The 15916-nt window shown below is 38.7% G+C and overlaps 3 protein-coding genes across 3 annotated transcripts; 1 reads left to right on the top strand and 2 right to left on the bottom strand.

Moving 5' to 3' along the window:
• Window positions 1-143: 143 nt before the first annotated feature.
• timm17b (translocase of inner mitochondrial membrane 17 homolog B (yeast)) lies at window positions 144-3416 on the bottom strand. The gene is made up of 6 exons (XM_044038817.1): window positions 3341-3416; window positions 1961-2060; window positions 1814-1877; window positions 1543-1671; window positions 1342-1452; window positions 144-1011 (listed from the first exon to the last, which is right to left on the bottom strand). The coding sequence occupies exons 1-6, from the start codon at window positions 3400-3402 to the stop codon at window positions 950-952; spliced, it is 528 nt and encodes a 175-aa protein (XP_043894752.1). The 5' UTR covers window positions 3403-3416; the 3' UTR covers window positions 144-949.
• Window positions 3397-6572, top strand: pqbp1 (polyglutamine binding protein 1). The gene is made up of 7 exons (XM_044038816.1): window positions 3397-3462; window positions 4066-4133; window positions 4243-4354; window positions 4823-4923; window positions 5136-5333; window positions 5416-5473; window positions 5930-6572. Exons 2-7 carry the CDS (start codon window positions 4067-4069, stop codon window positions 6078-6080), a joined length of 687 nt encoding a protein of 228 aa, XP_043894751.1. The 5' UTR covers window positions 3397-3462; window position 4066; the 3' UTR covers window positions 6081-6572.
• On the bottom strand, window positions 6573-14091 carry gpkow (G patch domain and KOW motifs). Its single transcript, XM_044038815.1, has 11 exons — window positions 13900-14091; window positions 13611-13780; window positions 12135-12280; window positions 10829-10935; window positions 10287-10491; window positions 10057-10189; window positions 9263-9440; window positions 9007-9127; window positions 7775-7844; window positions 7194-7279; window positions 6573-7104 (listed from the first exon to the last, which is right to left on the bottom strand). Exons 1-11 carry the CDS (start codon window positions 14073-14075, stop codon window positions 6982-6984), a joined length of 1515 nt encoding a protein of 504 aa, XP_043894750.1. The 5' UTR covers window positions 14076-14091; the 3' UTR covers window positions 6573-6981.
• Window positions 14092-15916: the final 1825 nt, after the last annotated feature.

The following is a 15916-nucleotide window of genomic DNA, read 5'->3' as shown; positions in this document are numbered from 1 at the left end:
TGAACCCAGGCTATGCTGTAATATATAAAATATCTATAATATTATTTGTTGTTTAGACTACATTTGAGCATAATTTTAGGCTTTCAAAAGCAGTAGGAAAATAAAAAAAAACACCAAATTACAAACATTAGATGGTTTTATTGTTTGAATTAAATTCTGCATGATAAATATAATAAAACAAAACATACATTTAACACTGATGCACTGATTGTAAATCTCTTCAGTCTGATGAAAATAACAATTTGGCCAATAGCTGACACTGAAAATATTTGTTTTGTGTATTTGTTCTTAAAAAAAGAATTGAGCCTTTCAGTCCACACTATCACGCTATCCTTGAAAATTTACAAATTTAATCATAGACATTTCCTAAAATATTATTTAATACCTTCAGTCACAAAAAGCAGCTTTAGAGCCTTTTTAGCCTCCTACTTACGTATTTATTTACAAAAACATACCATATACAAGTAAAGCCCAGAGAAACAGGGTTTAAAAAGTGCACAATGCATAATCCAGCAATCAACTCAAAGGTGCATGACAATTGTGTATCACTGATCCAAGCTACCACTTCTAACCACTCATCCTTATTCTTTAGTGATACAGACATGAAATAATTCCTTCTTTTATGTAAGATAATGAGAATTGTTTGACAAAATCTCTGACTAAGAAAAGCTGCCAGGGAGGAGGAGAAGCTGCAAACAAAGACATGAATAAGATTTTGTTGAGCTCAGATTTTTCTAAAACAAACCAGCAAAACAAACCAACAAACGTGAAGATCCCTTTTTCACAAAAACGAGTTTGTCCCTGAGGTATGAGCTCGTAACACCATTGTAGGGACCAGTATCTGCAACACCCACTCAACCTGATACCTGCTATAGTCTCTTGGTGTCCACAGCTGCTCTCAGTCCTTTCTGGTCTCTACAGTGAAACTGCCCCTTGATCCCGCGTGCTGTTACTGCCAGTGCCTGCCATCTTTAGGTGGTAACTGACTGGGGTCATCTGCAAAGGGAACAGCTGGAGGAGAAAGAAAGGAAAACTAAAATAAAGTAAGCTTGATTTGTCAAGGTTCTGTGTTTTTTGTGTGTGTGTGTGTTTTTTTAATTAATGTTCTGTAATTACAAACCTGACCACTGCGATCGAAATCTCAATTTGAAACAATGCAATTAGCATTGCATAACTTGCAAATGTTATGATTTTGGATTGTTCTATGCCAAACGAAAAACTGTGATTAATAATATATATTTGAAAGTTCAGTACAGTAAATCATATTTGATGGTGTCACATGGTAATTGTCTACATTCTGTATGTCTGTGGAAAAATCACAATTTGCAAAACTTCACTCACGATTCTGAAATTGCTGTCCCGTATATCTGGTCAAGAGTATCCCAACACCCTCAATGAGAGCCAGCAAAATTCCTCCCATCATAGCGGAGCCCACCATAGCTAAAGGCCCACCTAGTAAAAACACAAACACACAGTAACTAAATAAATTTGATAGCTCAGTGGCATGGCAGTGTGGTGTTGACTACATGGACTTCTTCTTACTGCGTGATGCCAGAATTGCTCCTGTCATTGCACCACTTGTTATAGAGTTCCACGGATCTTCTTTTCCTCTGAGGCGAACTAGACCACAGTCGATCGTGGAGAAGAGCCCTCCCCATACAGCGAAGCTCCCTAGAAAAACACCAACAGCAAAACTGTGACATTTGGTGAGTCAAGTTCAATATGAGCTTTTAATTCTCAGGCAATGACATTTTCATAAATCATTCTAAGTTTGTTTTTTGAGCATTGTTTATCATAAACAAGATGTCCTCACCTCCAATCTGTGGAGCCCTTATTCTCACAGCATTAGCACTTCCTCTCAGTCTGTGCCTGACACCCTAAAACGTAAAAGCACTGTTCAGTTCTGTCTTTGATAAACCAGCCATGTATAAGAGGGCAAACAACTATGATTTGAACTCACTGCAGGGGCATTTCGAAAGCCCTTGACTGCCTGGAACATCCCTCCACCTATTGCACCCATGGTGAAAGCACCTCCACAATCATCCACTATCCTCCAGGGACTGCAGGAAGGCATTGAATAGAGTGAGGATGTATTGGACAAACATCAGAAGTATATAAACTTTGTGTTTGCTATGTGCAATTTCAGTCCTCAAAATGCAGAAAAGTAAAATACAACATGAAATTTAGATTTATTAAAGAGGCATTTTTTCAGGAGGTCAATTTGTCAACACAGAAACTTGGTTTACATTACTGATGCGTCATCAAGTTACATCTGAAACAATAATCACTGACAACATAACAACTGGTTGATAGATTTGGTCATGTATTAAGTAAAAATATTCAATACCTGCAACACATTTTCTGAAACTAATAATATTCCATTTCCAGTCTCATATTCTGTAATATTCACTGTGTTTGGCGTGGTTTAAAAATGTTATGTGCAACCTAAAAATCATAGGGACTCTACCAGGAAACAAACAAACCAAGGCCTTAGTTTCCTGGGAATTAGTTCAAGGTTAAAGATGACTTCAGCGCAGTAGTTTTGAGTGAGCTACATGTTATTATTAGGGTCTAATATATATCTGTATACGTGTCCTTGGGCTAGACACTTTACCCCACATTGCTCCTGGCGACTGTGAAAGATGTGATAGAAAGTGTGCTGTGTGAATGTGAGAGTGAAGGGGTATGAATAGGTGAATGGCAAAACTAGTGTAAAGCAGCTTTGAGTGGTGGTCATCAAGACTAGAAAAGCGCTATATAATACAGAACATTACCAATGCTTCTTTTTCTGATTTTAATAGTAGCAAGGTAGTTAGGGGAAATTAGAGTTAAAAGTACACCGTTTGTTTAGACAATGTAGTGGAGTAAAAGTAAAAGTTTGTAAAAAATATAAATAACAAAATAAAGTACAGATAGGTGGAATTTGTACAACACTGCATTTATTAGTATATGTACAAAATGCCTTTTGCAGGTTCACATATCAGAAAACTGTGAAAACAAACAAGCTACAAGTAAACAGAAGGTTTAAACCTCTCCACAGAACACACATTTGGAAGTAATACTGCTGTAACATCATCTCCGTGGATACATATAAACTATGCTATGTTTTCTTTAATAGCTGTTGAGGTTTAAACCGGGTTGTGTTTGCACAAACTGACCCCAGCTTTATTAATCGCGTTAAATGTCCCTGCTCCTTCACTATGCTAACGGCTAACACAAACCCACTGACCCTTTATGCTCCTGCACCGACAGAAATAACACAATAAAATATTATATATTAAACGTTTAGTGTTGAATAAACAGAAAGAGATACTGCTGTTATTAAGGAAACTAATCTCACCAGGGTTCACGGACATACTCCTCCATGTTTTTGTTGTCGTCAGGAGGACAGTTTGACGTCATCAAAACGCGCCGCGTGTTGCTTCGAAACGTCGCTCCACTCGTTGGATTTCCCTAAAACAGGTAAAGAAGACGATTTTAATTCATATTTATTTGGTCGATACCTATATATTTACTATTATTGTAGTTGTGAGTTATCTGAAAGACCCACCCGTGTGATTATAGGTCTAATTTTAACTAACTGTTACCCCGAAGTTACCGATCGTGTGGCGTCGCACTGTGTCTTCAAAATGCACACGGCTCTTTCTCCAACTCTTTTTTCGTAAAAAAAGGAAAACTCGCCGCTAAAATTAACATATTTATGCAAACAAAAACAAGCCACAACGGCTTAGAATCAGCATGTGTGGATCACACAGCAAGAGGAAGGCGACCCCTACTCAAAAAATAGCCTCCTCCAGTTTTCTTTCTTTTGGTTAATCAGACCAGGAGAACATTAAAAACCACTAGTCATCTTGTCAAATCTGACGTATATTATAGTTTGTCTTAAAAAAGTAGACGAAGCTGAATACTCGCTAATACACACCTGAGTTTTGTGGAACCAGGCCGGTCTTTGTGAATGAAGGCTTTAATAGTAGGGTGAGATTGCTTTGAAGTTGGCCATTCAACAGTCAGCAAATAAAAGATATAACGTTTTTTCTCGTTATGACTTGATTTCCTGCGTTTTAGGATGCCTCTTCCACCAGCATTGCTGGCCCGCCTGTCCAAGAGAGGGATTGTTAAAGCATCAGAGAAAGGTAATTGGAAAAACACATATAATCTGTAGTATTCAGTAGCACGTCTTACTCTTCATACTTACATTTCTGTGTCAAATAACATCATCACTTCTCCTCCATCTTCAATCAGAGGCAGATGAAGAGATTATTGCTGAAGATTATGACGACAACAATGTAGATTACGAAGCCACCAGAATAGAGAATCTACCGCCAAACTGGTACAAAGTGTTTGACCCTGCTTGGTAAGTATATTCTGTACTGGATACGCTATACTCTAATCCTGGAAATTATCATGTTCTCAAACGTGTTGTTTTATGCACAAACCAAAGTTTTTCAGGTTTAATGATTCCTTTTTCAAATGGAGCAATGAAAACAGAACATTTTCACATTTAAGACTCTGAAAATTCAGAAATCTTGTAATATATATCTTGTGTAAAAAAATCTCTAAAACTGATTAATCGATTATCAAAATAGTTGACGATTAATTTAGTAATTGATTTATAAGCAATTAATCAAATAATCATTGCAGCCCTGCGTGTTTGCAGTGCTGCATGTTTTCTTTTTATGAGCCATTTTTATGATTGGTCCTATTATTACACTAACTACAGATAGTGAGATGCAGTTTAATCCCTAACTTAAAAATGTGTATCGGAGAACATAATATGGTTGCTAATTTGTCAGTTTATTGTTGTTTTTCCTTCAAATCACAGTGGTCTTCCTTATTACTGGAATGTGGAGACAGAAATGGTGGCCTGGCTGTCCCCAAATGACCCAACCGCAGTGATAACAAAAGCTGCCAAGAAAATAAGAGGTATGACATTATTAAGCCTCTGTAGTACTCTCATGTTCACTTGCAAAAATGAGGTAGCTTCAAGTATATTCACCTAAATAGAAAAAAAGTATGTTTAGTAACTATTTCATGTCAAAATGTGGAAAAAAATGTCTATTAGTATGCAGTTTCTTTGTTTCTTCAATCCCAGCAGGGATTTACTTTGTGCCTTCATTTTATTTTTTCACTTTCAGTGGATGCAGGAGAGGAAAGAGCTGAGAGGCAGTTTGAAAAGCCGGACAGAGAGCGAGAGCGGGACAGGGAGAGAGAGCGAGAAAGGGACCGGGATCGTATCAGAGACAGAGACAGGGACGATGTGAGGGACAGAGAGAGCAGAGACAGAAGAAAGCCAAGGAGGGAAGACATTGTACCATACAACAAGAACAAAAGAGGTAACGTGTACTTCCTACCCAAGCATTTTTAAACTTACAATGTTTTTATGAACAGAGGTTGTATATATTTTTTTGCTTTCAGGTAGAAAGGATGATGAGATGGACCCCATGGATCCAAGTGCTTATTCTGATGCTCCAAGGTAAAATAATTATTTACAGTCAGTAAAGGGGAGACTAGACCACACACACACACAGTTTAAGTCAAACATACACACATCCAATTTATATGAACATTAGGAAACTGCATCTTGGGAATTGACAGACATGGTTACAGTCCATACATTTTGCACAAGCCCTAAGGAAACCCTTGCTCCTACATTTCCCATAATCCAACTTAAATCTTTTCAATTAGTCACCTCCTGATAAACCCCAATTCTTTCAAACACAACACCTAATAAGCGCAATGACATCACTCTGATACCATCACGGTTATTCTCACAGACTTAAAGCTTCTCCACAGTCACCGATCACATGTACTGTATGTGTAATTATAAGAGGAGTCATGCTTGTCATGTTCATTAAACTGATCTATAATATTTGGAGTATGGTCGTTACATATTGAGTCAGTTTATTAAAGGATATGTTCATCATTACAGGGGTTCGTGGTCAAGTGGTCTGCCCAAGCGCAACGAGGCAAAGACGGGTGCTGACACCACCGCAGCAGGGCCTCTGTTCCAGCAGCGGCCGTACCCCAGTCCAGGAGCTGTGCTCCGGGCTAATGCAGCAAACCAGATACCTAAGGAGTAAAGACTTCACTGCCACGGGGGAGACGCAGCTCGCCTGACACAGCATTTGCTGAACGATATCCCGTATTTGTTGTGAAACGTGTCAACGTGTCAGAAAATGTGCTACTAGTGCATTTACACTCTTGTCAAACATGTAGATCAGTTGTAAATATGTTTTTATATGAACTCGACTGACCCTCTTGTTGTTTTTAGGGCAGTAAGGGCTTTTCATGGCAGACATTTTGTAAGGTCGCGGTAGGAAAAGCACAGGTGAAAATAATAAAATGATGTATGGCTGAGTTCCAGTTAGCGTCCTCATTTTCAGGGTGCATGTTGGCTTAATGTCATAGATACCTGACTAGTATGAGCCATTGTTAATGTTTTCAGCATCACCTGCTAACACATGTCAAAAAGGCCTGTTATTAGTGTGCATTATGTAATAATAAATTGAACCAAACTGAAAATGACTCATTGCAGCTTTTGACAATGTTTTATTAAAAAAATTGCTGTGGAATAAAATCTCATTTCATTTTATTCTGAATATTACATAACAGATGGGATGAAAAAGAACTGGTAACATTTGACTAGACATGGGACGGTGTAAACATTTCCCAACGTGATAATCCTGATAAAATTATTGCGATTGACGATATTGCGAGGACTGAAAAGTTTTTAACAAAATTTGTTTTAGTGCAGCCTTCTGTCTACACTTACACTGGTCAGAAATATCGCAGATGGGATACAGTTTTTCTGTGAAAAATAATTGAATAAGATCATAATACGTCATGAGGAAAGATGCAGCTCCCCATTGTGGCACATTAGAAAATAAATCACATGGACTGTATGTTGGCGAGTAACAAAAGTCACTCACGTGACGTCATCTCCGTTCACGATTATCACAATAATAGAAATTCAAATTTGATTCAGTCAGTTGCACCAACATAGTGACATATGGAGTCATAGTCCAGCGAGAGCACTTTTTCATGTTGGTCGAGCTGAACTATCGCTCTGCACTTGTTCTTGTCCCGTTGGAGGATACGGCCGACCTGAAAAGACAAATTGATGACAAGTTATTAGTGTCAGTCCATCACATTCAATCTTATGCAGCAGGAAATTATGACTGCAGATCACTTACCTGACCCCTGTGTTCACCCAGTACAACCATTATAGAATCATGTTCACTTTTTGGAACAATGGTTTCCACCATATCCTGCTTCACATCTGCTGGCACAAGAAGAAACACTGTTTAAATTTATTATTATATATTATAATAATAATAATAATAATGTATCAGTATATATTAGAAAATAAAGGGCCCTTTGCATAACAGCCATTTTCACATGTATTTATATATATATATATATTCACATTAATGCTGGTTGCGCATGCACCATGAAACTGGGGAAGCTAAATGGAACCGAGCCATCATTAATTTCATTATTGACATCTATGATTTGTCTACTGTAACATCTCAAAATAGCTGTAGGGAGTGGAAACTAACATGGTATAATCTATTACAACTATCTTTAAGTGATCTAAAAACCACATTATCTACTTCCTGCAGTTCATCGGGTTTAACAAAAACAGATGGACATCTATAAGCAGAGGGAAATACCCAACTCAACAGCTTTAGCAGATGTTATTTCTTTTACAGTTCTAATTTGAGAGTGAGGGGAGAGAAACTAGAGTTAACACCAACAGACACTAATAACGTACCGTCTAACAGTCTTCCCTCTTCAGTTCGACACACGCACGTATTTGGCGTCAGGACGTCCTCCACACACATCTAGAAGAGAACAAGGTAGATGGTTCAAATGTATCACACCAGTATCTACCACAAGTATTTGCACCAGAGTGAGATGTACGGGTAAAATTAAATGGGAAATTATCTTTTCAAACAAGATGGACTAAAAACACGTTTCCAGGGCCTGGTACACAAAAGTAGAATTAAGAAATATAAGATATCTGAGAAAGCGGGCCTTAATCTATGCTACTAAATTCATCCTGTCTTAGTCAGCTGCACTAACGTCAAACCAGGACGAGAAGGTGCAGCTTGGTCAAGCCAGGTGTAACCAAGCGAACTGCAGCTTCTAATGAAAACTTATGAAGAGAAAAAGCCTGGCTGAACTGTATAAACGGTCCGACTGAATACATAATTAACCCAATATAAGAGCTCTATTTTCATGCTGTTCTATACCGTAAACTGAGGTTGGTTCCTTTGACGACATCAACATTTTGTGTATCAAAACAGAGGTATCCTACAAAATAGAACTTCAGGAAAAGCATTTTTCCCTCTGCTTATTTGTGCAAATTAAAATTAGCCCCTCACTAAAATCATCATATTTCCAATTTGCAATAGGAAAAATGGAAAATTTCCTTCATGTTTATCTGGGAGGCGTTTGACGTGTTCAGTCCAGTGACTGATCACACAAGGGAATAATGTAAAGCAACAGGAGTTTACCTACTGAGACTTTACTTTGAAATTAGTAATTAATATTGTTATAAAGTAATATGTGTGTGCTATAGCAGCCTATGGCCAGTAGAAGGCGCTAGTTTACTCTATATACAGCTGTTAAATACCCTTTTGCCTTTTGCACCCATTTATTGATATTCAAAGATATCACAAATACATGAGCCACTGACTTATGTGAATATAAGAAAATTCTGTGTGCAAAAATTATGGAAGATTATCTGTGGTCTTGGATATCACCACCACATCACATGGAGGTAGACCAGGGGGTCTGAGCTGTCCTTTATCACTCTCTTCCATTTTTTATGATGCAATTATGCAATTATATTTTGAGCAAACCTCTGACAAAAACAAGAACACCAGTTCCACTATCAGAATTAAAATAACATTGAATAACATCTAATCACTGCAATATTTTAATTGAGGTTAATAAAATAGAGTTAAAATGCACCCAGAAGAGAATTAATAAGTTAAGTACCTTTGAGTTGTAGTACCTTCCCCCTTTAAACATTTTGTCTATGAAGCGAACTTTCAAGTCTCTCTGGAGCCAGGAACGTGGCGCTGGCGGCCGCCTCACTTCTTTCACTGGAGGCTTCTCTCTAGAGGAAACAGAAGAAAAACAAAAATATAGAAGATGAAGAATTTTATTAGCCAATAAATAGAAGTGCAATGTGGTAAAAATTAATAGTGAGTGAATCAAATTGTTGTCTCTCCATCTTTGAGTAGAAACATACCTGTCGTCACTTGCTTCTCCACGTTTCCTCTTCCTCTCTTCTTTTCCTCCATCCCTTTCCGATGACTTGTAATTGACCTTATCACCATTACTTTTCCTCTCCTTCTCCTTCTGTCTCTCGCGCTCCTTGTCTTGTTCTTTCTGCTTTTCCTTGTCTTTGTGAGCTTTACTGAGGCGACCTGGTCAAAATATTGACAGTATTATTTGTATGGCATTAAATAATATGTGATGACGGTGACAAACATGAAGACAAACTTCTTATTCTTGGTGAGGGGCAAATACAGTACATGTGTATTAAAACAAGCAGTCGCTAAAATGTTCTTTCATATTCTTTTTCCGACCACATAAAGACTAAAATGTCTCTAGAGAATAAACCTGTTTAGCTCAGTCATTTATTTCATTACAGATTCATCTGCCATTTATTTCCTCAATTAGTGTTCTATAAATAGTAAAAAAAGAATTTCCCAAAGCCTATGTTAATTAGTTTAACTCACAGTTACATTGTGCTCTGAATGGGTAATCACATTTTTAAATGATACTCCATTAAGCAATTAATCTATTCACAAAACAGCAGGTTGCTTCAAATTGTTCACTGAGAAAAAAAGCTTTATGTTTCTTATTTCCGATGTTTTTGTATTGATAAAACCCACATTGATGTGTGATTAAAAAAACATAATATAAATAATCATGTTACTAATGGTAAGAAAATGGTCAAAAACAGACAAAGGAACATAAAATCAAACCCATTAAGAGCATATGTTACACTTTTCTGTTCATGTGTTCAGAGTTACTCACTGAGGTCTTTGCTGTATTTCTCATATTCTTTGCGTTCGATGAGTTTGATAGTGTGCTGGCTGATAGTTATAGTCTGGCCACCGATTGCCAGCTTCACCATAGCTCGAGCATTGTCTGGATCCAGACCTTCGATCTGCATCAAAGTAAAGACAGAAAGTCAGAGGAAAATATACATAAAAAAAGAGGCAGTTGTACTATTTGTATTGTATGAGTTGTGTAATCTACTGTACCTTGCCATACAGCTCTTTATGAACCCCTGACTGCACCAGCACAAACCCCCCAGGACCCATCACTAGTTCCTCCTCCTTCTCTCGCTCCTCGCCTGGCTTGGGAGGTCGCCGACGTTTAGTGGGTTCCAGGTCCTTTATCGCTGCACGATCTGCTCCAAGACCCAAACCCTTTGGACGCAGCTGGTGTTCAATTGGCTTCACATCTCTGTAGCAGACAGTAAAGATCTGAGTTCAAACAATCTCTTCAGCATTCAAAATGACAAACAGAGAGAGACACACACAGGGAAGATGTGAAACAGGCTAGAAGCTTGTTACAGCTTGGGTTTTGTGGGTGAGATAGTAAAAATGAAAATAATACCATTATTTTGTTCAATTGATTGAAAATCAGGCAGTACATTCCCACATTTCATCATACAGTCTAAAGTATGTTGGTATATTTGCTTATACAAACAACTTCAACAATTAACAGATCATCAAAACGGTTGCTAGGCAATTATTTTGTGGACAAAGTCGTCGGTTCAAGGTGTCAATGTGTTACTTACTGTTTAAAGGTGCGTCCAATGCCTTCCGCTTTATTCCACCCCATCCCCTTCAGCATAGCCAGTCCAAACGCCTGCACAGGAATGTTGTCATAATCTGCCTCGGTCGACTAAAAAAAACAAAACAAAAAACAAAGTACGGTTCCATAAATTTTGAAATCTCAACACGTATCTTAACAGCTCAAACAACCAAAGAAAAACTTTTTGAAATAGGTGTTTATATGCATAGTATGACATGACATTTCTGCTGCTATGGGCCTCTGAATCAAAATTATTTGTCTAATTATTTGTCTCCTTGTTGTCTCATTTGGTTCAACTGTGCATTCAGTCAATGGGAAAGCTTTGATCACAGAACTCACAGCAAAAAGCAATGAATAGTTCTGATCCAATAGTGACAAATGCACAGAAATACTAAAAAGACACTACACTGGCTAAGTAGTAGTACTAAATATGTCCTTGTGTTGTTTAATAGGAGGTTTCCTCCGAAAGCAGAAGCAGCAAAGTGGATGGCGCAGATCGACGACAACCAAAATTAAACGGTCCAAAAGAAAATGTTTGGAAACATTTTGTCATCAGTCGTCTCGCCATTAGAAATTTTTATGCAGAAATGTTACATATTATATCTTTAAATTTGGTGCTTATGTAATATTTGAGTTATGGAACCCAGAAAGACTTTGAAGCCATTAGTGATGTTGGTCTTACTCAGCCATTTGGCTTCACGTTGTCAGACTCAGCACAGACGGATCAGGCAGTGAGCAGTGACCCCTCTGCTTATCTAACTCTGCTGAAGGCTTCCCCTCTGAGAGAAGCTGAGGGCTTAACCTCACAGGCAACACTGCATTAAAATGAGCTCCAGGCCCCAGTGAAGTTTCTTATGTTCTGACAGGCACATCTAAAGTGACCGAGAGCAGATAGGGGATGACAGCGACGGGACGTGTCAAGCGTCTGATAAGAGGGAACAGAGAGAGGTCATCTTCACATCTAGGGGGGATAATGCTGACGGCTGTCTGCCACCAACGCCATACTGTACTGACCCACATGCACATTCACACATGCAGAGGGTGTTAATGCACTCAGCTATACCGTCTTTCACAAACTAAAAATTAGATATCTGACTAAAAGTAATTCATGTTTTGAAATCACCTATCTACTTCAGTGCAATGCAGTGGGAAGATCTTGATGTTACATCAGAGCCATTCAAGACATTTTTAAAAGCATCTTTTCTATGCACTTAACCACTGAATTAAAGACAAACTCTCAGCTGCAGATTGCAGGGAATTACTGTTTCTGTGTTGTTCTCCATACTTACAGATTCAGGCCGTAAATCCACCTTGACAAGGTCTCCATCCTCAAAGCCTTCAGGTACTTTGTTTTGCATCAACAAGGGAATGGAGAGATTCGGGTCACTTTGAGCCTGTGGGCCATTCTGCCACTCATCAAGCTGCCTCCGTGAATCTACAAACATAAGTTAGACAAGAAGAAGGAGCATTTTAATTGGAGCGCCTAATGCCTTCAGCCTTTCGATCTAGCATGAAATACACATGCAGAACACAGAATACAGCAAAAACAGCTCAAAATATTCGACGATTCATTTAGTAATCGATTAATAGTTGCTGCGCTAGTTTTACATATTACACCCTGGATTTAGAGATTCAACTTAGATCACTGCCCTGTGAGAGAAGCCATCCTGTCTCTGTGCAATGTCTCATGTGCCACGCAGTTGCCACATCCATTAGATAACTAAAATTTGAAAAACATGTTTATAACTAAGCCTTACATCATCAAAAAGAAGTGGATCTTTTAATTAGGGCTGAAAAATTAATCTTTTTTTTTTTTTATTAAATCGCAGAAGGTGCAATAATTCTTAAAGCCAAAATGTAATTTTAGAACAAATGACCTACATGTATATACTGTACATACATATACATATATATATATATATATATATACACACACACACACACATCTATTTATTATACACTGCCTGGCCAAAAAAAAAAGTCGCCACCTAAAGAAAAGGGTCACATCGTTGGACCGCGTTTAGCTTTGATTATGGCACTCATTCACTGTGGCATTGTTTCCATAAGCTACTGCAATGTCACAAGATTTATTTCCGTCCAGTGTTGCATTCATTTTTCACCAAGATATTGTATTGATGATGGGAGAGTCAGGCCACTGAGCAAAGCCTTCTCCAGCACATCCCAAAGATTCTCAATGGGGTTAAGGTCTGGACTCTGTGGTGGCCAATCCATGTGTGAAAAGGATGTCTCATGCTCCCTCAACCACTCTTTCACAATTTGAGACAATTTGAGCCTGATGAATCCTGCCATTGTCATCTTGGAATATGCCCATGTCATCAGGGAAGAAAAAAAATAATCTGGTCATTCATTATATTCAGGTAGTCAGCTGACCTCATTCTTTGGGCACATAATGTTGCTGAACCTACACCTGACCAACTGTAGCAAACCTTACCTATTTGCTTAGTTAAGGTGGCGACTTTTGTTTTGGCCAGGCAGTGTATTTTTCAGACTGAAGAAGCCATATTTGTCTCTAACAGATCTGCACAAATATCACAAAGTATTCATTTTGAATGTGTTATTCAAATCAAAACAAATGCATATGTAAAAACAAATACAATTCCTAGTCAAAATAACCGCAATTAGATAGTTCGATCGTCCAGCCCTAATTGTAATGTATGTTGTGTTGCAGGAGTTGCATTGATGTCAATTTACTTTAAAGATTGACATATTCATACGTAAGGTGTGCAGGACAAACACCGACATACCCTCGATGAGTTCTTTGACAGCCTGAGACTCCACGGAGTCATTGCCCCTGGTTGTCTCATGTGTTTCGCCTTCTCTCCCCTCGTTCTGACCCGCTCGGTCCGGTTTCTGCCAGCGGTTCTTCTGGATCAGAGGGATGATGAGCTCTTTGGGCTTCTCAGACGGTTTTGTACTGTTAAAAATAAACATTTTAATTACTGAAGCCGCATATTATACATACGTTGTAACAGTCCAATGTTAATAAGCTAATCCAAACACTAGCTTTGAGCCGGTTAGCAATAGCATACGCACCTTTGCAGTTCTTTTCTATCAATTCCAGTCAAGAAATCTCTGTCGTCCTTCTTTCTATCGGCGTCGAGAGTAGAGGGTTTAAATCTGCTGAGTGTTTTCGTAAAACCAAACGACACTGCGGGTTTTTTCTCCTCTTGTTGCTCAGACGGCGTTGAATCGTCTCCGTGCGACGCCATTTTTTGTTGAAACCGACAGAGGGAGGGGAAAGGCACGGCGTTGAAATGACTACAATTCCCACCATACAGCTAAATTAAAGGTACGGCAACTCTTTAGCAGAGGTGATGAGGAGAAGCTCTCATAATTATTGTCTCCATTTACCTCCATATTGCACATCATATAAATACTGTTTCTGGTTCCTATATTTTGCTTCTTATAGTCATGTTTTAGTCATATTCTTTGTGGTATCGTGGTACTTTTATGACCTTCGATGTCATCTTAAAGGCCACTGTTGACCTTTGTACCTTTGATGTTTTTATCATAGCTACGCTAGGTATTACTGTTAGACAGACATATGCTAGCATAGGTTCTCAAACTGGGGTACCTGTACCCCCAGGGATACATGAAGTGATGTAGGGGGTACACAAAGACAAACAGAGAGACACAAGGTTTTTTTTGTGTGCAGGAATAGGGGGTACATGGTTGGAGGTCAAATGTCTGAAGGGGTACGGGACTGTGAAAAGTTTGGGAACCACTGGGTTAGACAGGGGCGCTGCTTGCCAACAGGCAAGGCAGGCAAATGCTTGGGGCCCCAACTTTGAATCACTACAGCATTGACAAAGTGGAGAGTTTGCAATGACAGTGGTAGGCCCTAATAATGTCCAGATAAAGAAAGCAGAAAAAAGAGCAAGAGGTTTTTATTATGTTTTTATTGCTCTTCAGAATTCTGCAATTTTTAAATTGCATCTTGTAAATGTTTATATTCTTATTTTGAGAAGATACTTATTTGCACTTTTCATCATCATCATCAAAACATTTTTACATTACCTTTTTGTGAGTTTCAGATTATTTATCATAAAAGGCTGAACACTGGTTGGAGCGGCCCCTGTGAATTTTTGCCTAGGGCCCCAAGAAACTGTAGAATGGCCTCTGGGTTAGAGCAGTTACAAGTTATTTATTTATTTTAAATCACTTTATATTAATTGCACTATATATATACTGTGCATCACATACAATTCTATTTTTTGACAACACTTTGAGTAAAGTCATGGACCAGCCTTCTGATTTTGAAAAGCATGAATTATTGGTGTTAAGTTCTGTGACGATTAATATTTGTGTTGGAATGACTGGAAGTTGGTCTAAATACTATAGTACACTATGGACAGAACTTAATAACCTCAGGATCTGTTGCTGTGACCTTGTCCTGTCACAGCTGCACAATAATGCAAGTTAGGCACTTAAACAAAAACACACTATCCTCCCACGGGTTGTAACCTCGTAAGCGAAAAGTGATGCTGCTGATGCAGGTGGACACACACACACACACACACACACACACTCAGGGAATAATAAGGGGCGGTACTTTTAACTCTTTTCATTCCTGCCCTGCGTTATACATCCTAACTTGTTCAGAAGAAACCTCCTCATTAGCCTCTTTTTTGTGTTTCCTAGTACGCGGAAAAGTGTATTTAAGGAAGAAGAGCAGCGTGAACTCACAAAAACCTGCCTTTGTGCTTCACAGATGTGTGCGGCGTGTGTGTGAGTGTCTATAATCTCATCCATCGTCTCTGCGACCTGGAAACAAACAGCGCCGCCGCGCCTGCACTTCAATGACACCCACTGGTTACATTGACGCCGCGGACTTTTGTCTGTATTTTACATGACAAACACATTATTAATCGTCCACGAGGTTCTTCTGCTAAAAAAGGGGAGAAGGATTTGACGGAGGAGAGAGAGAGAGAGCATGACGGTAAGAGACTGTTCAAGTGAAGGAACGACTTGTGGTGTGTTAAAGTTAAAACAGCACGTTTTTTGTTTTATTGACCTTTCAGCGTCCATTTTCTGCATGACACTGTCCTTC

This window comes from Solea senegalensis, linkage group LG11 (assembly GCF_019176455.1).
Source record: "Solea senegalensis isolate Sse05_10M linkage group LG11, IFAPA_SoseM_1, whole genome shotgun sequence".
Classification (NCBI taxonomy): domain Eukaryota; kingdom Metazoa; phylum Chordata; class Actinopteri; order Pleuronectiformes; family Soleidae; genus Solea; species Solea senegalensis.
Note: the sequence above shows the minus strand (reverse complement) of the source record. Positions and strands in the feature narration are given on the sequence as shown.

Coding starts and splice junctions, on each gene's coding strand:
- timm17b (XM_044038817.1), bottom strand. CDS start 3,402: ATGACGTCAAACTGTCCTCCTGACGACAACAAAAACATGGAGGAGTAT. Junction 1,878..1,960: donor GCTTTCGAAATGCCCCTGCA/GTGAGTTCAAAT, acceptor TTTACGTTTTAG/GGTGTCAGGCACAGACTGAG. Junction 1,012..1,341: donor GGGACAGCAATTTCAGAATC/GTGAGTGAAGTT, acceptor TTTCTCCTCCAG/CTGTTCCCTTTGCAGATGAC.
- pqbp1 (XM_044038816.1), top strand. CDS start 4,067: ATGCCTCTTCCACCAGCATTGCTGGCCCGCCTGTCCAAGAGAGGGATT. Junction 4,134..4,242: donor TGTTAAAGCATCAGAGAAAG/GTAATTGGAAAA, acceptor ATCTTCAATCAG/AGGCAGATGAAGAGATTATT. Junction 5,334..5,415: donor ATACAACAAGAACAAAAGAG/GTAACGTGTACT, acceptor TTTTGCTTTCAG/GTAGAAAGGATGATGAGATG.
- gpkow (XM_044038815.1), bottom strand. CDS start 14,075: ATGGCGTCGCACGGAGACGATTCAACGCCGTCTGAGCAACAAGAGGAG. Junction 10,190..10,286: donor ATAAAGAGCTGTATGGCAAG/GTACAGTAGATT, acceptor ACTTTGATGCAG/ATCGAAGGTCTGGATCCAGA. Junction 9,441..10,056: donor GAAATACAGCAAAGACCTCA/GTGAGTAACTCT, acceptor TATTTTGACCAG/GTCGCCTCAGTAAAGCTCAC.